At 54.2% G+C, this 20,837-nt stretch overlaps 1 protein-coding gene across 3 annotated transcripts in view; it reads right to left on the bottom strand.

The window, feature by feature from the left end:
- Nucleotides 1–20,837, bottom strand: part of MED15 (mediator complex subunit 15) — a 63,484-nt gene that overhangs the window by 1,602 nt on the left and 41,045 nt on the right. For 2 of the 3 annotated variants that reach the window (XR_004676326.1, XR_004676327.1), the window contains exons 6-15: nucleotides 14,053–14,294; nucleotides 12,637–12,957; nucleotides 11,445–11,573; nucleotides 3,302–3,438; nucleotides 3,077–3,204; nucleotides 2,728–2,862; nucleotides 2,573–2,636; nucleotides 1,648–1,714; nucleotides 953–1,113; nucleotides 108–855 (exon numbers count right to left, since the gene is read on the bottom strand). Coding sequence is in view for 1 of the 3 variants with exons in the window: in XM_034989173.1 (XP_034845064.1) it covers nucleotides 108–206; nucleotides 689–855; nucleotides 953–1,113; nucleotides 1,648–1,714; nucleotides 2,573–2,636; nucleotides 2,728–2,862; nucleotides 3,077–3,204; nucleotides 3,302–3,438; nucleotides 11,445–11,573; nucleotides 12,637–12,957; nucleotides 14,053–14,294 (1,650 nt within the window). In the remaining 2 variants the exon portion in view is untranslated. The remainder of the gene's footprint in view (nucleotides 1–107; nucleotides 856–952; nucleotides 1,114–1,647; nucleotides 1,715–2,572; nucleotides 2,637–2,727; nucleotides 2,863–3,076; nucleotides 3,205–3,301; nucleotides 3,439–11,444; nucleotides 11,574–12,636; nucleotides 12,958–14,052; nucleotides 14,295–20,837) is intronic. The other variant, XM_034989173.1, reaches the window with a different exon arrangement.

Below are 20,837 nucleotides of genomic sequence, written 5' to 3'. Positions count from 1 at the left end.
GCGGGAGCACAAAGGAAACCCGGGTTGCCTAGAGCTGACCCCTGCTGCCAGGGCCCCTAGACAGCAGCCATAAGGCCTCGCCACGGCTATCCTCTCGGCTCACCCACCGTACTGCCACTGCCGGTTGATCCACAGGGGGCTCTGGGCGGGGTAGTCAGCAGGGACACTGAGCTCCAGCGGCGGCACACTCGGGAGATCCTTGTCATCTGTAACACACGTGGCTGTGCCTGTGATCTGGCCCAAGGCCCCAGCCTGCCCTGCCTCACAGCCCTGCTCCAAACAGGGCCCTTCATATCCCAAAAGGTTCTGGTGAGGCTTGCTGCAAAGTCTGGAGGTCACTCTGACTCACAGGCTTCCACATCTCCCTCGGGCCTCAGGCTCCATACCTGGATGGCCGGGAGGGGGCTTCCCTGGCAGGCGGTAAGAGGAGAGAGTGTGTGGGCTCAGGGCTCAGCCCTCAAGGCACATCCTAGGACAGGTATGTGTGAGGTTCCAGAAGGACGTGGGGATGGTGGGCTTCGGGGTATGGTGTGAGTGTGCCTATTTGTGGGAGGCCCAGGGCATGTCACGATGGAACATGCGGGCCTGGGCTGGGCCTGCTCTGGGGTCGGGGCTGGCGGCAGAGCCCTGGGGCTGGAGTTCAGGACTCTCTCTCCCACAGCACCAGCCCCGCCTCCCCAGTACGCACCCAACTTGCATATCAGGTGGACGGTGCCGTTGTTACTGCAGTGAGAAGGATCCAAATTCACCAAGAACTTAGGGTCTAATCTGGCCACCTCCCCCTGGAGCACGTTGGGGATGCTCTGCCGCTCATCGTCTTCAAACTTACGCTTCCGGGTGCACATGACCGGGGCTCTGGAGGAGGCAGCTGTGGTCACCACACTGGGCTAGGCTGTGGCCCATGGCCCACCGCCCAGCACCAGTGCGAGGCTGAGCCCTGGGCTATACGTACGTGATGGGTGGGCCGTGGATGGCTGTCATGGCCGGCACGAAGGTGCGGTACAGGGAATGGTTAAAGACAGGTGAGCGGATGTTGGCCAGGACAGCATCAAGGAGTGGCTGGCACAGGTACTGCTGTTTGGTTGGCGGCACCGGGGGCGGTGGGGGCGTGGGCTGGGACAGGACAGCGGGGTCAGCAGCTCCCTCTTGGGGAGGCTTTCCAGACCCCAAGGTCCTCATCCTCACAGCCAGACTTCCATGGCCTCCCCGCCACCTCTGCCCCCTAGAGACAAATACAGCTGATCCTGCATGCATTCTCCGGCCTCCTGCAGCCCTGACCTTCCCCAGAGAGCCCTCCCCCCAGGGCTTGGCCTTGTGCTGGGCGTGGGCAGGTGGAAGCGCAATGGTGGAGATGGGCATACACCAAAGCCCGCGAACCTGGGGGATGGAGGGAACACCCACAGGACCACAGCCGGAGGGTGACTTCTCCCATGTTCCCGCACATGCTCTCCTTCCCCACAGCCGACCTGACCGGAAGGAAGACTCCAGGGCAAGGTCCCCAGGCTGAGCGGCATGCCCCCTCTACCCACACCTGACTGTGAAGGCTTCTCCCAGCTTGTGGTTGTGAGTTGCTGTGGGGTGAGTCCCAGTCTCCCCAGAGATGCCTGCGGCCCTTTGAACACCACCAGGCCATGGTGCCCCACTCACCACTGCCATGTCATTCTTGAGCTTCTCCAGGGCAATCTCACACTTCTGCAGTGTTTTCAGGGGGCACCTGTGGGGGAGAGGGGATGTGGCTGACCCTCTGTGCTTGAGGATGGGGCGCTGATTCCAACCACCGCCCGCCTGGCTTCCCCTGGTGTGGATGGAGCCAGCCTCGGCCACCAGAACCCTCCACAGGAGCCCCAGCCAGTGACTAGCTGTTCCTAGATCCAGAGTATAAGGCAAGATCGTCCCGTCCCCAGGAGTGGCCCAGTCCCGGTCGGCAGAATAGGGCATAAATGTGATGGGTCAGCGGGGAGGGACAGAGGTCAGGCCCCTGCCCCCCAGCCCTATAATCCCAATGAGGGATCAATCCAAGAGGGCTTGGAGGGTGGTCCAGATCCAAGAGGCCTAGTTCTGCAGTTTCCAGCATTCTGCCCAGTAAATGGAACAGAGAAGATCTTCTACAAGGGAGCATAGCCTAAGCTGAGGCAGGGAGAGGGATACAGCCCAAAGGCCAGTCCATGGGCACAGTTCTGTAGCGCACCAAGCTCTGGCGCTCACAGCAGCCCTGACACTGGCAGGCATGGGTGTGTGCGCTGTGTTGAGAAGCCACTGCCTTACACGGGCTTTTCAGGGCATCATCTTGTTTCATTTTCCTAGATGACCCAGCTGAGCCACAGCTGCCCCTTTTTGCAGACGGGGTAACTGATATGGGGTCACCGGCCCAAGGCCACTGGTAAGTCAGGGGTGGGGCAAAGGTAGGGGACCAGGGGCTTGGAGCCCCAGCAGACACACCTAAGTGGAGCCCTAAGGCCCCTTCTCTAAACTCCACATCACCATCAAATGCCCGTCCAAGGCTGGGCTAACCAAGCAGCCGGACGTGGGCACAGCACCATCCTTCCCCCAGGAGCCTGGGGGCAAAGCTCACCGCTTAGAGGGATCTGTCAGGATGTCCAGAAGGCTCTTCATCTTACTCAGGTCCTTTTTTCTGTCTGGGACAGAGAGGGGCCACTAAGACACGTGCCTGGGGTATTCCCTACCCCCCCACCCCCAAACACGCTGTGCGCCCTGCCCCGGCCGCACCTTCATTCTTATCGATCTTGTTGATCATACGGCGCAGGGGCTCGATGTACTTGGAGAGCTGCTTCAGCTTGTCTAGATACTGCTGCTCCTCGGCCTGGCTAGAGCCAGCTGGGCTCATGACCGAGCTGGGATTCACTGCAGGATACAACGTGGTGAGCACGGCTCCAGCCCACAAGGCCGGGCTCTCTGCAAATCCTCAAGGTGGGGGCTTCTAGAGCTCACCCACCCCATTACAAGCGGAGGCCTCCAGAGGGTGAGGGGCGAACCTCAGCACCTCGACCTGCAGGGCTGTGTGGCTTACACGATGGGTTCTGGTCCTCAGATCACACCCACTCCGAGCCTGACTTACCGGGGGTGTTTAAAGGTCCCGGGGAGGGGACGCTGAAGTTCTGCGGGGTGCGGGCTGTCACTGGACTCTGGGAGGGCTGTGGTGAGGGGCTCGGCAGGAAGCTACTGGGGGAAGGCGCAGGCCCGGAGCTGCAGCAAAGCAAAAGCAGGTGCACCTGTGAGCTGGGGCACAAGGTGGGGCCCGCCCTGGGAGCCAGGTGGGGAGGGCCACCCCGGCCAGGCCTACCTGACGTTGGAGTTGGGCTGCGAGCTGGGCTGGCCAGGCTGCGGGGACGGCTGGGGGGGAGGGGGCATCGACTGTGGGGTCTGCACCTGCTGGCCCGGCGATGGCGAAGACAGCATGGTGAGGCTGTTCTGGCTGACCTGGAAGTGGAGGGGGCTCAGCCTGCTCGCCTGCCACACGCTCTCACTCCTGCGGCGGCTTGGCTCCCCCCGCCCCACCCTCATCTCACAGACCCCATCTGCACACAGACGCGCCCTCACCCTCTCAGCCTCACCCGAACACCCTTTCTTTCAGAACACCCTGCTCCACGAATACCAACACGGGCACAGACCCCCACCCCGAGGATCCACACAAACAAGTCCACGATGACTGAGCTGCTGGCAGGAAGGCCAGGTTGGGCAGCTCTTGCTCCTTGGCGGGGAGACCATGAAGTCCACAGGCTTCTGGGCTTGGACAGGACATCCCCATGTTTCTGTTTGACAGGTGGGGAGCCAGAGAAGGCCTATGGCCTTGGATGGTGCCGCCTGGCCTTCCCGGCCTGTGTCGTTCTCCTCTGTGTGCCAGTGAGGACCCCGCTCTGTGACAGAGGGGACCATCTTTCCATATGCTTCCATGAGCCCCCTCAGCTCTCAGGCCACAGGGTGGGGCTGTCTCATGTTTAATGCGAGCAAAGTGGCTTCTGTGTCAGCCCGTGCCAGCACGTGGGGCCTGAGGATCCTCAGTCTGGTGGCTGAGCAGCCTGCCCTCGACTGGCAGAGTGAGCCCCACAGAGCTGCCTCGCCCAGGACATGGCAATGGTGGCCTAAGGGCCCGGCCAGGACCAGCCCTGCCAGCTTCAGGGCTTCCGAGGGTCAGCGGAGGCGGCTTCTCCCACACCCTAGTCAAGCTCCTACATGCTGAGCGCCCCTTAAAGCCTGCTTCCTGGAGTCTAGCCCACACCCCTCCCCCCACCAACTCTTGGACCGTGCAGTTCTGCAGACCAACTCTGGCGCTTCTCCCAGGGCACTCCAGACCCTGGTGCCATCTGGGGCCATGGCTTCACGCCTCCCTCCCACACACTCCTCTGCCACGGCAGCAGGGGGGGGGGGGGCAGGAACATGCAAGCTCAGGCCTCCAGCTGCTGGGCCCAGTTGCTCTACCAAGTGAAGCAAAATGGTCCCAGGTGATTCACACTGATGCCAGCGAGGGTAGAAACGGGGCCTGCGGCAGCTTAGTTTGCTGAGCCAAACTGAGTACAGCAGGCTTCTCCTCGGCAGGACTTGCCTTCACAGTGCTGGGCTATGTGGAGTCCCAGAGTGGGCGGCATGCCCCCTGCACTGGAAAAGAGGCTCTAGAATCCACCCAAGTACCAACAAACCCCCAGGACTAGGAAGGTGAACAGGCCATCTCAGAAGAGCCCATGCCGAGAAGCAGACAGTGCCAAGGAGGGCGAACTACAGGCCTTGGGCCTCCACACCCTGGGCCCAGCGTGCTAGGCCTGGGAACTCTCCCTGGAGTGGTTTCCTGCGAAGCCCCTGCTGTCACCTCCCTTTGCCATCTCCCCGACCTGCTGCCACACACTGCCCTCCACTCCCTGAAGCTGCCTCTTGACATGCCCTCTTCCTGCCTGAGCTCAAATCTCCTCCCCTGGCCTCTCCCTGATGGCACGGCCCTCACCGGCCCTCACCTGCCCCCACCTGCCCCCACCTGCCCCAGGGAGGAGGCCCAGCCTTAGGGGCAGGTGTCCCTTCTAGAAGGTGCTTGGCTCTTGTCTGTGGTCTAAAGCTAGTGCTCCTCTGAAGGGAAATGAGGCATGTGAGGGCACCACGGCCAGCACAAAGCCACTGCAATGGGAAGGCCACAGCACGGTTCACTTCCCACCTAAATGTCTGAAGCTGTATTTTATTTTATTTTATTTTTTTAAGATTTTATTTATTTGACAGAGAGAGACACAGCGAGGGAGGGAACACAAGCAGGGGGAGTGGGAGAGGGAGAAGCAGGCTTCCCGTGGAGCAGGGAGCCCGATGCGGGGCTCGATCCCAGGACCCTGGGATCATGACCTGAGCCAAAGGCAGACGCTTAACGGCTGAGCCACCCAGGCGCCCCTGAAGCTGTATTTTAAAAGGCACCCTCAGCACTCTGACCACGGGGGAACAGGGTATACTTTCCCCATACCCTCTGCTTCTGGGTTCCATGGAGCCACTGAACACACATGGCTCCCCTGGGCATTAGAGTCCACTGGACACAGGCAACAGCGGCCTGCCCAGGCCTGGGGCCCAAGCTCAGTGCTTCTGCTTCCTCCTGTGAGCCTGTCTCTTATGTCCAGCCACGGACTCCCCCGGCCACTCTCCAGGCCACCACAGGAAACCCCTAGGCCTTCGACATCCAATCCAGATCTCTTTACATCTGACAAGTCCTCTGGAAAAAATGCCTGATTCAGTTGGCAGCAAACATATTCCCCTTCTCAGGCCTTCAGGATGCCCTCCCAAGTCAGCCCAAGGCTTCCAGGCCTCCCAAATCCTGAGACGCCACAGACACACGCAGGACGAGGAGCTGCAACCCAAAGGCCTCTGTCAAGAAAGAAATGGCCAACCAAGGCGGCTAATGAGATAGAACTCCCCCCGCCCCCGCCACAGTCTTCAGGTTTCTGTCCCGTCCAGCTGGCTGCTGGGGCAGAGGGGAGAACTGCTGCCCCAGCTCTGCATTTTCCCTCCCTGGGCGTGTTCTGCCAGAGGCACAGGCATGTCTGTCACAGTGGCCAGCACATGCCACGTGACACTAACGCCGGGCCTTCCCGCTATCACGGGCCTATCACACAGGGGAAGTGGGAATTAAGAGGGAAGTGACTTGCTCAAGGTCACACGGCTAGCAGAGGAGCTCAGGCATCTCAGCACCATCTACTCTCCTAGGTAGCAAGGACAAGTGTCTGGGAAGAGACCCTGCACAACAGCCTGAAGGGAAGACGGGGGGAAGGAAGGTTCAAGCAGAGGGGACACAGCCTGAGCACAGGTGGGTGGCAGGGCCAGGCTGCTGGGCTGCAGGGCAGCAAGCCTCATCTGGGGAGCTAAGTGCTATGCAGAAACCTCAGAGAAGGCTGGTGGCACCATACCCTCTAGCCCTCTCGGGACCACCACACCCACCAGACATTCCCAGAACTGCCCCATCCTCCTGGCTCCTGTACATGACATGTCCCCAGGAGTCTCTCTCCAGAGCAAAGAGGAATATGGACCCCACCATGGCACCACCTGCTTACACTGCCAGGGACCCCATGTCACCCTCGGACTCCTATGCAGGGCACTACGTCCAGCATAGAGTCCTGCTCTGTCATGGGTGTTGGGTCATGAAGTGCTCTCCACAATATGAAGATGCAGCCATGGGACATGCCGCAGGGCTGGGGGCAGAGAAGTGGCTGAGATGAGAGCCCACCCAGCCCTCAGTGCCACCTCGGTTAACGGACCCACTGTCCTGCCGCACAACCTTGCTCGTCTAGCGAGCTCTGTCAGAGGCCTTTCTACCAGCAGATTCCAGCCACTTCTGCCTCCTACTATGCCATGACTACCAAAAGGGAGGCCAATGCCAAAGAACTCACACTCCAGTCAGCGAGAAACTGCTACTGGCAATCTGGGGTAACTCTTAAGGGTCAGGAGGCAGGAAGGGTTACAATAACCATGCTGCCAAATGGCAACGCCCCGGCCTCAGGAAGGCCTGTGCCACCGTCTCGGTGGCGTGTGGTGGCGCGGCGCAGGGCCTGGGGCCGGCAGCCCGTGGCCGCCTTGCACAGACTGCCCAGCTCTCGGGCGGCAATGGTGGCCGCAGACAGGCCATCGGGGAAGGGCGGGATTGTCTGCTAGGGTTACAGATGTGGCTGCCTGACAAGAGAAACGGCGCTTTACAGTTTTGGCAGATCTGGGGTGCTCACAACAAACCCGCTAAAATGGAAAGCCTATTCGACTAGGGAACCTTCTTACCATTTTATTCTCAAGAGTCCTAGAAAAGGGCCTGGCCCATGGAACGCACAACAGGACAATTTGTTAGACAAGTGACTACGCCATGGAAGAATTCCAGATGTCATCCAGTAATGGAGAGCCAGCAATTCACCTCTCTGAAAAACTGTGATGTACACAGAAGTCTTTATACACCCAGAAAGGAGCGCATGTAGTAACTTCTACACTCCACACAGTAAACCCTAGAATAGCACAGTGCTACAGAACTTTCCACCACGACAGACTGACTTGCTCTATAATTTGTGCCGTCTTGTATAGGAGCCACTGGCTTCCCCATGGTGCCCCTGGGCACTTGATATGTAACTGAACTTCAACTTAAGGAAGGGAATTTTTAGTTTTGTGTAATTTTAACTAATTTAAATGTAAATACCTACATATGGCTGATAGTTATATAGTATCGACAGCACAGCTCCGCTTACCTTCGATTTCATTTTACCACAAAAAAGACACCACCATAACTATTCAGAACGCTAAACTTTTAAAATTTTTTTAAAAAGTAAACTCTACCCCCAATGTAGGGCTTGAACTCATGACCCTGAGATCAAGAGTCACATGCTCTACCAACGGAGCCAGCCAGGCGCCTCTAAAACATTCAACTTTTTCAAAAGAAAGTTAGCTCCCATCTTCTCCAGCAAATGAAAATAACTAGAACTATCCAAAATACTGAAATGAAAATAAACCCAGGTATTTATTCATATACACTCAAGAAACACAAGCTGGGTTTGGCTCATGTGAGGTTGGTCCGTCACACTGAGAATACAGTGAAGGAAGTCACCGGTGATTACAATGTGCCTCACAAAGGTGGTCCTCTTCAGAGGACCCCAAGCTTTCCGGGAGCCCTTGGGTGCTGCCCCATAAATACCTGTGCTGAGGGCTATCTGCCCAAAGGGGTGGAGCTTGACTGGGCGGCAGCTGGGGGGTGGTGGGCAGGAACTGGGCTCCTACTTGCACCCCATCTCAGGCCAAGGCTGTGGTGATCATCTTGAGGTCAGAGGGAAAACAAAGTGATCCCACCAAAGAAACACAGTGCGTGGGCGAGTGGAGAGGGGTGTGCCACCTCTGAGACAGGGAGCGCCCATGGGTGAGGGGTGTTTGGGGCTCGGGGCAGCCTGGCCTAAATGTCCCAGCCCACAACACTGAGGCCTGTGTAGGCATCAAGAGTCCACTGGAGCTTCCATGAATGCTGCCTCCAGACCCTCTCTGTCCTGGTGGCTGCACTCCTTCAACAAACCTCTGATCTGCTGATGGGCCCACAGAGCCCTCAGGGCCTGACCTCATGGGCCATGGGGGTGGTTCTGGGAGACTAGGCTCTGGGGACAGACTCTGAAAGAGAGCACTCCACCAGAGTCACTATGAGAAGTTGACCATCATTAAAACAGAAAGAGTCCACATAAGCCGGCTCGTAGCATCTTTCCTTCTTAGGAGTCAAAGTGCCTGATCAAAATGCCTCTGAGGGCCTGAACTCAAACCATCCTCCTCTCCTCAGGCTTTCAGGGAACTGGTTTCCTTCTGTAAGGACAATCACGGCGGGGCAGGCAAGGGAAGCCTGGCACTCTGTTCCTCCCAGGTACACCTCTATAAGGATGCAAGTCAGGTCTGTTCTAAGCATACAAGATGACTGCAGACTCCAGAACTCCAGCATGCTCTGGAACTGCTCTCCTCATCCACATATACTTCTAGGAGCATAAAGGTGGCAAGGCAGGCTGAGCACAGCTGTGAGTCTGGGCCTGGCTTGTGTTGATGGGAACCCGGTGGTCTCCCGTGGCCTTGGCACCCTAGCTCTGGGCTCCGAGTCGGGGAATGGAGCCTGCACCTGGTCCCTGGAGAGCAGGGTCTGCATGCACTCACAAGTGTTAAGATGAAACCAACTAAAATAGCAGGGCCAGGATCAGAAAGGAAGTAGACCTGAGAAAAACCCAAACGAAAACCTCTGTCACAGGAGGCTTGTGAGCTGGTCTCTGAGACCAGGGCGGCACGGATGGCCATTCAGTCCCTACGGCAGGTATGCCAGGGACAGGGCTCTGAAGCAGGACAAGGGCCTGCTCTTCCAAGAAGCCTCTGGCATCACATGCGTGTTCCATACTCACACCCACTGGTCACATGCACTGGGCACTGGGGGGTGACACAAGCAGTGGAAGATGCCAACCTGCTGGGCTGGGGAGGGGATGCTCCTACAGCCACACAACAAAAACCTGCCAGGGTGGGAGGCCAGGAGGCCACTCTCCCGGTGTCAGCCAAAACTCGGGCACAGTCCCATAGAGCCCACCAGACCGTCAGACACAAAGTGGGACATTGGTGGGGTGTGTGAGCACTCATAGGGTACTCGGGGAAACACGCCTATCTCCCTTGGAGGGCCCACTGCCCGCACTGAGCGTGGGGCCGAAAGCAAGTGTCCCTGGGACTGGCTCTCTGGCCTGTGGTCAGCTGGGGCAACGGTGAACAGTGGTCCATTTACAACCAGCGCTGCCTTCAGAGGAGCTCCTGCTGGCAACTCAAAAGTACCCCTTCCAGAGGAAGAAAGGCCTTGAGAAGTCAGTCAGGTGGTATGAGAGAGGTGGAGACCTTTTTCAGGAAAAAATAAAAGTAATAAGGAATGAAAAGCTTAAATCTAATCTGCTACTGACTGTTTTTCTTGTAACTGAGACCTCCTGAGAGGAAAAGTTTATTTTCTTTTAATCACAAATCCTAACGGAAAACACATCAGTAGTGTTTACTGGATCACACGAGCCGCTGCAACTCCTCGCATTCATTCTCACGAGCAGCTATGCTCACTACTCCCAACACCCATCTACCCAGAAAGGATTCAAAGTCCACCCTGCAGGCTACAGGCCTGCTCCCCTGCAGGTCACTGGGCAACAGGGCCTGGGGAAGAGGAGACCCAGGTCCGAGTAGTGCAACAAGGCTCAGTGCAAGATCACTGTACAGCAGCCGGGTTACCTGCACACACATCAGGGAAGTGTGCCTTGGAGGACAAGTCCCTATAACTTGAGAACTGTAGTTAAATTTCCATATACTAACAGAATAGAAGGTTAAGAGACAAAAGCCTAGGCATTTTTGTAAATGGAGACACATTCTGTTCTGGATTTATCTTCAGTCACAGGTAAAGTTTAGGGGAGAAAAGGAAGTTTAGTGCAGTTCTCTTGTCATGTTCTAGTAAATCCCACAATGGGTGATGATGATATCACTTTTCATTTACACAAGTTATGTCAGATAAAGCAGAGCCTGGGCTCAGGGCTCACTGATTTTCCTGGAACACCAAAATACTAACCTTTACCCCAGCTTGAGAGCTGTAGTCACCCATCAGGCTCACAGCACCGGTGAGCATGATGGGGCGCCTCTCTTCTGCTCTGTCTGGGAGGGCAGACCTGAGAGACGAGGCATGGAGGGCTGTGTGCTCGGGCCCCCTGCCCCCAGCGCTTTTCTCACAGAACCACCAGAACCTGGCCATGCATCAGGACACACGTTATCAGTAACCGCAAAAAACTGGAAAGCATTTCAGGGTCCAAGAACAAGACAGTGATTAAGGACAGCAGAATACATTCATAAGCACTCAGTGTAAAGTAACACTGACTGACTAGATGTCTCCCCTCCTCGGCACCAGCAGGAGGTGGGGGGGGGTCTGTGGAAAAATCACGAGGCCCGATCCCTAACCCCAAACACCAACAAGAATCTGGCCGCTACTGGGAAAGGCCGGGCAAGGCCTACTCTGCCCCATCAACATCCAGTACGCAGAGGGTGGGCATCGAGGGCCTCAGCTACACGTCTCTGCACAGAGGGCCAGCCCTGGCAGCCAGCCGGCGAGCGGCCGCAGCACAAGCCTGTGCGGTCTGCTGGTGCTCTTCCGTTCCCAGAGTGCTACTGTGCACCGCCCGCCAGCCCTGTGCTCTGAGCCGAGGCGAGGCTGAGACCCCAGCGCTACCCTCTCCCACACGTGTTCTCAGAGAGGAGGGAAGGGGGAAGATGGAGGGTGTCTGAAGAGAGGTGGGCGGGCTCCGATAGGACCAAGGCGAGCTGGCCAGCTCGAGGACCCCCAGGACCGGCTCCCAGACTGCCCCTGATCCAACCAGGCCCCTCACCGGAGGGTGCCTGACATCCAGCTCCACGCACAGGTGGACAGGCACCCGCCAGCAACTATGGAAGCCCTTGGCCGCGAAGGCCCTCACCTGCACTCCGGAGCCCACGATCTGGGAGGCCTGTGCCGTCGGTACCGCCGTCTGCTGCTGCACCTGGGGCTGCACCTGCTGCACCTGGGGCTGCACCTGCGGCTGCTGCACCACCATCGGAGTTCGCACCTGAGACAGGACGGGAGAATGCGATCTGGACACTACTTCTGCGGGAGCTCTGAATCTTGAAGATTTTCATGAGAAGGGACGGGATCGTCGTGACTTCACTAGCTCTGATGTCATCTTGCTGACCTTACCCATATCTCATTAGAAGTGTCCATCCCAGCCTGGCTCTGAGCCGAGCCCCACCTCCCCTGACTATGATGAGCAGCATGGCCCTCCCACTGGGGTGTCACCGTACAGCCACCCCTACCATCTACTGCTGCAAACAAAGCGATGGTTCCCAAGGCCAAGTGCAAAGCCCAGCCTGCTCGACTTCTGGGCCAAGCACACTGATGGTCTTCAAGAGCCCCATTTAAAGCCCCTACTCCTCAAATGAAACCAGGGCTGGTCCCCAGGTGACAGGTGTGACCATACCTTGCTTCTCACGACCCGCCCCAGCCTTCCAGCCTGGCCCCATGGGCCTCCCATTTACCTGCCACTCAGTCCAAGCATGGCCCAGCCCCACCCCACTCAATGAATCAAAAACAGCAAAGTCCACGAAAACTAAGGAAATGAGCTGAAAAAAACTATTAAAACGGCCCCTTGACACAGCTCCCCCTGACTTGACGCCAATATTGAGTCCTCTGTATAAATGTCACTGACTGTATTTGCTTTATAAGACCGACAATAACACTATTTTCTGTTAATACCCTTCCTCACAAATATGGTAACGACAGGGATCTTTGCGCAGGACGTAACTCTGAGCAGTTAGCAAACCACTGTGGACTCTCAGGGAGGCCGCACACCCTCCCTCACAGCGGGAACACGCGTGCTGCTGACCACCTGATCACCAAGTCTTATAACGCCACGGCCGCTGCCGGAATCAGGCAGGCTGCTCGGAAGAACACTGCTGCCCAGCAGCAGGGACGCCTCCGTGCGGGGTACAGCAGCTCTTGGAACACACGCTCCCTTGCCAAGCTGGGTGCAGAGGCCGGCACGGGGAAGAGCCACCCGCGTCCCAGTGCTGGAAGAGGACACACTGGCCCTAGCCCCGGAGGCCCGGAAACAGCTGCCGGCCACGGGTACTCACGAGCTTCAGCTGTGGCTGGGCATACAGCATCTGTCCAGGGAGGGCCGGAGCCTGGGACACCAGAGGCTGGGTCTGTGACTGCGGCGGGAGCTGCGATGGCTGGTTCTGAGCAACCGGTGGCTGCTGCGGTGGCGGTGGCGGCTGGTGGTGCTGCGGGTGGTGCATGGGCTGCAGCTGCTGGGGCAGGGCCTGCGAGGGGGGAGGCTGCGGCTGCTGCATCGGCGGCTGCTGGAGCGGCGGCTGGGCCTGCAAAGCTTGCTGTTGCTGCTGCTGCTGCAGCTGCAGCTGTGCCATCCGCTGTAGCTGCTGCTGTTGCTGTATCTACGGGCAGAAGGAGCCGGACTCAGTCACCCCGCCCACCTCTGGGCCCGGGGAGCCTGCCTGGGCTGCCTCACAGGGCACCGAGGACACGCCGAGTGTGTGCCTGTGCCCTGGCCATCGGACGCTGGCTGCACCTGAGTCTGAGAGAGCGGAGGTGCGAGGGAAGGACCCAGAGGGTTTTAGGAAGGGCTATGTGGAGGTGCAGCCCCACAGAAGCTGGGGGTAAATGCTCGGTGGCTGCCGACCTCTCAGGCCTCCCCAGGGATGCTTGTCTGGTCACTAGAGTGGGCAGCAGCGTGAGCCTTGGGAAGACAGCCAACATCTGCTATCCAGGATGAGGAGGAAAAGTGGGACTAAGGCCCACAGTCAGCTCTGGGGGAGGGGGCCTCCAAGACCCAGGAGGGGGGCCGCTGGGAAATGGAGGCAGCAAGCCAAGGCCTGGGGAGGGTGGGCAAGTGGGAGAGGTCCCCTCAGGTCTTCCCTCCCTCACCCAAGAGCAGACCTGACGACGGATGCTTAATACGTCTAGATGCTGCCTGCCAACCACGGGAGGAAGAAAACAGTTTCTTCTAAGCAGAGCTTCTAATGTGACACTGCCATTCCCCCGCGGGAGAGATGAGGTCCGGTCAGAGCTGTGTCCAGACACCAAAACACTCAGAGACAAAACTGGAGGCATGCAAGTGCTCAACAGAAACACGCTCACAGGACGGCTCAGGCATTCCTGCACCTTGGCGTGCTCTTCTCACTTCTTGCTTCGGTTAACTCCTACACGAATCGCTTGCACCCAGAAGCCTTCATGGATCCAGGGCCCCCCACCCCCTGCACACAGTAGGCCCGCGGCCAGACGCCAAGCCTGACAGAGAGGCCCTCCTCGTGCCATCCCAGTGCCCTCCTGACAAGTTGGGGCCTCTCTCTCCTCCTGATCCTGGGCTCTGCGGGAAGCCCCCAGCGGAGGAAGCCAGGGCACCGGGCGTCAGGAGGCGCTGTGGCCGCCTCCGACCCAGCCCTGTGGCTGGTGCGTGTCCAGGGCTCCAGGACCACAGGGTTCGGGCGGGGGGCGGGGGGGCTGAGCACGGGAGCCGGGGCACCTAGTACCTGCTGCTGGTTTTGATGATGCAATTTAATCAGGTGTTGCTGCTGCTGCTGCTGCTGCTGGAGCTGCTGCTGCTGCTGCTGCACCACCGCCTGGAACTGCTGCTGCATGGCATTCTGCTGGGCCTGGAACTGCTGCTGCTGCTGCTGCTGCTGTTGCTGCTGCTGCTGCTGCAGCGCCACCTGCTGCTGCTGGAACTGCTGCTGCTGCTGCTGCAGCGCCACCTGCTGGAGCTGCAGCTGGGCTGCAGGCAGAGCGGCGAGTCAGGCGGGGCGCGGCGGCGCGCGGCAGCGCGCGGCGGCGCGCGGGGACGGAGGGCACGCGCCCGAAGCGCCCACAGGCGCCGGGGGCCGGCGCCCCGGTCAGGAGAGCCCCACGGGGGCGCCGGCCGCAGCGTCTGTGTTCATTACGGAACGTACTCGTCGGAATTTCTCTCTCACAACAGAGAGGAGAGAAAAGGGCCCACTAAGTCTTTCCAATGGCCAAGAGGCCCAGCCTCTGGCAACCACTGGGCTACTTTGTGTCTCTGTGCAGTTGCCTATAATAGACACTTATCAGCGGCATCTCACAGTATGTGGTCTTTGTGACTGGCTTCTTTTGTTTAGAGTAATAGCTACAAGGGTCACCCCTGTTGCACGTGCCTTTCATTTCTCTTTATCGCCTAACGGTATTCCAAGATTTGGATACATTTTGTTTAACCACCCATCAGGTGATGGACATCTGGACTGTTTTCCACCTTTTGGTGGTTATGAATCATGCTGATATGAGCAAACATTTACAAGATTTTCTGTGGTTCAGTTTCTTCTGGGGTGATGAAAATGTTCTAAAATTGACTGTGGTGTTCAAATCTTGCACAACTCTGTGAATATGCTTAAAAATCACTGAACATGGGGCGCCTGGGTGGCTCAGTCGGTTAAGCGTCCCCCTTCGGCTCAGGTCATGATCTCGGGGTCCTGGGATTGAGCCCCGCCTGGGGCTCCCTGCTTAGCAGGGAGCCTGCTTCTCCCTCTCCCTCTGCCTGCCACTCCCCTGGCTTGTGCACGCGCTCTCAAATAAATAAAATCTTAAAAAAAAAAAATCACTGAATGTTGCACTTTAAATGGGTGAACCACAAGAATGTGAATTATATTTCAGTAAATTTGTTATTTAAAAAAAGGAAATAATCCAGAGAGATCCTTTGTACACTTCGCCCAGTTTCCCCGACAGTATCATTTTGTAAAATTATAACATCATAACACAATCAGAATGTGCGCTCATATGTGTGGGTGTGTGTATAAAGTTCTGTACAATTTCCTCACCTGGGTAGATTCAGCCACTATTGGACTCAAGTTATTGAACAGCTCCAACACCACAGGGATCCCCCAGCACCACCTGGTGTCACCCCCTTCAGCACCCCGGGGAACCACTAAGGTGCCCTCTGTTTCTAATATTTTGTCACTTCAAAAATGTTATGTAAGTGGGGGCTCTATAAGATGACTGGCTTTTTCATTTAGCATGATTCCCTGAAGACCATCCAGGATGTAATGAATATCAGTAGCTCTTTCCTTTTCACTGCCAAGTTGTATTCCATGGTACAGGTATCTCTGTTCAACCATTCATACCATAAAGGACATTTGGCAGTGATCGCAGATTTGGGCTATCATAATGCTGCCATGAACATTCGTGTACAGGTTTTTGTGGGACTGTAAGTTTTCATGTCTCTGGGACAGATGCCCAAGAGTGCAACTGCAGAGTTGTATGTTTAATTTTTAAAGAAGCTGAACCATTTTACATTCCCACCAGCATTGTATGAGTGATCCAGTTTCTTCTCATCCTTGCCAGCATTTGGGAGTGTTATTTTAGCCATTCTGCTGGTGTATGAATTTTTAAATTTATCTTTTTGTTACAGATTTCTCTTTGACGGAGAGAAGATACCGTGTGTATGGCAGCACTACTCTGAGAGTGTTGAGGCTTGCTTTATGGTTTATTCTTGTAAGTATATTTGTTCCATCCACATGCCTAGATGATGATGCTGTTCCAATCTTCGCTAAATGCATCCCCTGTCGTCTGTGTAACTATCAATAACTGAGAAGAGGAGCTGCCTGACACAGCTTTCATTTTAAAATCTTTCCGTATCTTATATTCTAGGTGGGTTTCTTGTAAAGATAATACAGCTGTACTGTTGCCTTTCATTTACACTCAATCTCACATTTCCTATCTTTTAGCAGGAAAGTTCTGTCTACTCACATATATTGCGATTACTTGTATTTCTCAACTTATTTCCTTTTCTAAGCTTCTTTCCCTCCATTTTTTTGTTTTCCAGCTTTATTGAGATAGAACTGACAAATTTTTTCCTCCTTTTCTGAATTTTATATATATGTGTATATATATGTGTGCGTGTGTTTTTTTTTTTTTTTAGAGATTTAATTTTCAAGTAATCTCTACAGTCAACACGGAGCTCGAACCCACAACCTTGAGATTAAGAGTTACATGCTCCACTGACAACCAGCCAGGTGCCTTTTGGATTATATTTTTGTTGGATGGTTGAGCTGAGTTTTGCATGTTGTTTGGATTTTTGGTTTTTTCTTATTCCCCTTTTTCCTACTGGTTTGGGATTTACAAACTACTTCTATTGTTTTGGCAATTACTTTCTTTTTTTCCTTTTCCTTTTTTAAAGCAATTATTTTTTCAATTTCATCATGCATATTTAACTTTCCAAAGTATAAAATATACCCATATATTTTTTAAAGATTTTATTTATTTATTTGACAGAGAGAGAGACAGCGAGAGAGGGAACACAAGCAGGGGGAGTGGGAGAGATAGAAGCAGGCCTCCCGCGGAGCAGGGAGATGGATGTGGGGCTCCATCCCAGGGCCCTGGGATCATGACCTGAGCTGAAGGCAGACGCTTAACGACTGAGCCACCCAGGCGCCCCAAATATACCCATATTTTAATCTCTTTCCCAAATACAAGAACCTCAGAACACTCTGTTTTTTAAAGTAGGTTCCACATGCACATGATAGACCTGGTACCTATCCTTGGATACACTTCCTGACTTCTATTTAGTTTGGTCCCTGTTTATCTTCTTACACCCACATAGCACACTTACATTAAGAGGCAGGACAGTGGGGTGCCTGGGTGGCTCAGTTGGTTAAGTGTCTGCCTTTGGCTCAGGTGATGATCTCGGGGTCTTGGGATCGACCTCTGCATCAGGCTCCCTGCTCAGCGGGGAGCCTGCTTCTCCCTCTCCCTCTGCTCCTCCCTCCCACTCATGCTCCACCCCCCAATAAATAAATCTTTAAAAAATAATAAATAAATAAAAAAAGGGCAGGACAGGGTGCATGGGTGGCTCAGTTGGTTAAGTGACTGCCTTCAGCTCAGGTCATGATCCTGGAGTCCTAGGATCGAGTCCCACATCGGACTCCCAGCTCGGCGGGGAGTCTGCTTCTCCCTCTGACCCGCCCCCCCTCATGCTCTCTCTGTCTCATTCCTTCTCTCTCAAATAAATAAATAAAATCTTCAAAAAAAAAAAAAAAAAAAAAAGGGCAGGACAAAATAATGGCTGGAGTACAGCCTCTGACCTGACTGCCTGCACTCAAATCCCAACTCTGTCACTGCTCTGTGCCTCAGTCTCCTCAGCTGTGGAAAAGAGACAATAATAGTACCTACACACACTAAAAATTAAAAATCTGTTATAGATAAAACACTCAAAATAGTGCTTGGAATGTAGCATGTCTGTATAGTTAGCTGGGAGCATTATTATTTTACAGAGGTGATTTTTGTTTATAAACCACCAAGGATTCTCAACCTTGTCCCAGTGAATATTTTGGGATAGACACTTCTATGTTGTGGGGCGCTGTCCTGCACACTTAAGAGGTTTAGCAGCATCTCTGGCTTCTACGCTAGATGCCAGGAGCAACCCCACAGTTGTAACATCCAAAATGTTTCCAAACATTGCCAAATATCCCCCAGGGTACAAAATAGATGAGAATCACTGGTTTAGATTTACACACGCTCACTACCTTACATAAAAAAAAAGTTTCTTCTCCCATTTTACATCTGACATCACAGGAAGGATGGTCTGAGAGGTAAGAGGAAATGGTGAGCAAATAAAAAACCTTTTAGGGACGCCTGGGTGGCTCAGTTGGTTGGGCATCTGCCTTCGGCTCGAGTTGTGATCTCCAGGTCCTGGGGACTAAGTCCCTGCTCAGCGGGGAACCTGCTTCTCCCTCTGCCTGCTACTACCCCTGCTTGTGTGTTCTCTTTCTGACAAAAAATGAAAAATCTTAAAACATTTTTTTTAAATAAATAAATAAAAATAAAAAACCTTTTAGTGAAGGTCTCTTGGGCTTTGTTTATTGAAAATGTCTGCTTCCCCCGAAGCCTTGGGAGTTTTGCTGGCACACAACTGTGGTCAGCAGCTCTATCCCCAGGGCTCTGACAACCTCCTACTCTCTTCTGGACACCATCACCAAGTCCACTGAGTCTACTTCTTGCTCCTTTCTAGAAACTGGCTATTTCTAAGATATTCCTCTGGCCTTTGGTGTTCTGTGGTTTCCCCCAAAATAGGTTAAGGCATGGATGCCTTATTCATCCTGCACGGGACCACGGGGCTTTTCTAGCCACCATCTCCTCATATACTAGTGTGCTTCTGTTCTCTCCACTTGGTCCTTTCATTAGTTGTTGGACTCTGATTTTATCCTCTGCATTTCTTTGGGGGGCGGGGGGAGGGACAGAGACTCTTAAGCAGACTCCATGCCCAGCATGGAGTCCGACATGGGGCTTGATCTAATGATCCTGAGATCATGACCTGAGCCAGCCAGGTGCCCCTTATCCTCTGCATTTCTTACCCTCCTATTTTCCATGTCTCCTTCTCTGGGCTCCATTCTAGATCATTTCTTCAAATGTTGTCTCCAGTCCACAAATTCTTTCTTTAGTTGTATCTTATCTGTTGTTCATTCATTTCCACTTTCTAGTTTCAATAATCACATTTCTCATTTCTACAAGTTCTACTTGGTTCCTTCTCAAAGCTGCTTGGTCACTCCACCAGGTATCACAGTGCCTGTTCATTTGAAATTCCATGCTTGATTTCTTTAATCAGGCCAAGCCCATAGCTAACAATGGTTATGTGTGTGGTCCCTGGGCATCTCCACATCTGTTTATTGTTTCTATTCCTCCTCATGGTGTCTCTGCTTTCTTTCAGGCCTGCTGCTCTTTGATTGTGTGCTCACTGCTTGACCTTAATCTGCAATTCCCACAGGCCTAAACTGGGGGCACTGTCCTCCAATCTGCCCTTGCTTCTGGGGGAGCTAGGGATGTCAAAGGCCCCAGCACAAATCCCACTAGACAGAGGGATGCCAGACTTACTTTCCCCAATCTTGCAGTGGGCCAAGGCACAGCAGGCAAATCGCCCTACCTTCTGCTGGCCCAACAATCCAATGCAGCTAGGATCTAGTTGTCTAGAAGGAGGACAGTTCCTCAGCATCCAGTCTGTCAAAGAGCCAGAAATAGGCCTTATTTTCAAAGTTGGTTTTATAGGCACATGATATAAAATTCACTGAGGAACAGAAATGTAGAGTGAAAAGTAAGTCTCCCTTCTAATGCTGTATTCAAGCCCCCGGCCTCACCTATAGTCAGTGGTTTGTTTCCATGACTGATCCAGGGCACCCAGAGACTATCACAGCGTGCCCTGGACTATCCTTTAAGAACCTTTGCAAAACCTCTGACCCAGGCCCTGTCCTGAAGCTGCCTTAATCACACAGTGGCATTTGGAGAAACTGTCAGAAGGGAGTAACAAATTCCCAAAGGGCCACAACACCTACTTCAGCTAGACCAGGCAGGCAAGAGGGCCAAGGCAGAGAGGGAGGGACTCTGAAAGGCAGCAGTGGGACATGAAAGTAGAGAACCCACATCAACCTACACAGAAGACCAGGTCCCTCAGAAGCTAAAAACAGGATGTGGGCCAAGGTCAGATTGGGGAGGATGTGGGCAGGATGCCCAAGCTTTGCCACTGAACTGACGAAGTGTTAGGAGTGAGACAAGGCAAATAATGGTAGCATTCTAAACTCATACACTTTAAAACTATTTTTTATTATAAAATATAAGTCTGTGATTAAAAAAAAAAAAAAAAGGTTCAACCAGAGCATAACATAAAAAAAGAGCCAGAACTGGTACTTCTCCTGGGCATCCTTCCATAAGCCGGCCCGCACGTGTGTCGGGTATGCTACTAGAGAAGAGGGGACACAACAGCTGGAGATGAACAATCAAGCGAAGAGATGAGTGTCAGATGGCAAGACATCAGTAAGAAGAGAATGATGATCCAAAAAGGAAGGGGATGCCTGGGGATGGAGGGTTCTGGTGCAGCAGTGGGTGGGCATGAGGTTGCACATGACCTCTGCGAAGAGCAAAGTGACGCTCCCACAGGAAACTCAACACAAAGAACGGGGGTGCTCGGGCTCAACCCCAGCTCTAGCGGGCAAAGCAGACGCAGGGACACTGCCCTCTTCGGAGGGTTACTATGAGCGATGCGTGAGAAAAATACATCGAAACATCAGAACCTGTACATGAATCATGGTCGCAGCACCTTTATTTGTAACAGCCCAAACCTGGAAACAACCCAACGTCCTTCAAGGGCGAATGGATAAGTAAACCATGGTATACCCCGTCCATAGAATACAATTCAGCAACGAACAGGAACGATTTACTGATGCAACTTGGAGAATCTTGAAGGCATTACACTGAGTGAAAAAAGCCAGTCTCAAAATGTCAAGCATTGCGTGATTCCACTGATGTAACACTTGCAAAGTGA

The sequence above is a fragment of the Mirounga leonina genome, unplaced genomic scaffold (assembly GCF_011800145.1).
Source record: "Mirounga leonina isolate KUSES-001 unplaced genomic scaffold, KU_Mleo_1.0 Mir_481, whole genome shotgun sequence".
Lineage (NCBI taxonomy): Eukaryota > Metazoa > Chordata > Mammalia > Carnivora > Phocidae > Mirounga > Mirounga leonina.
The sequence above is the reverse complement of the archived record's forward strand: the minus strand, read 5'-3'. Positions and strand labels throughout refer to the sequence as shown.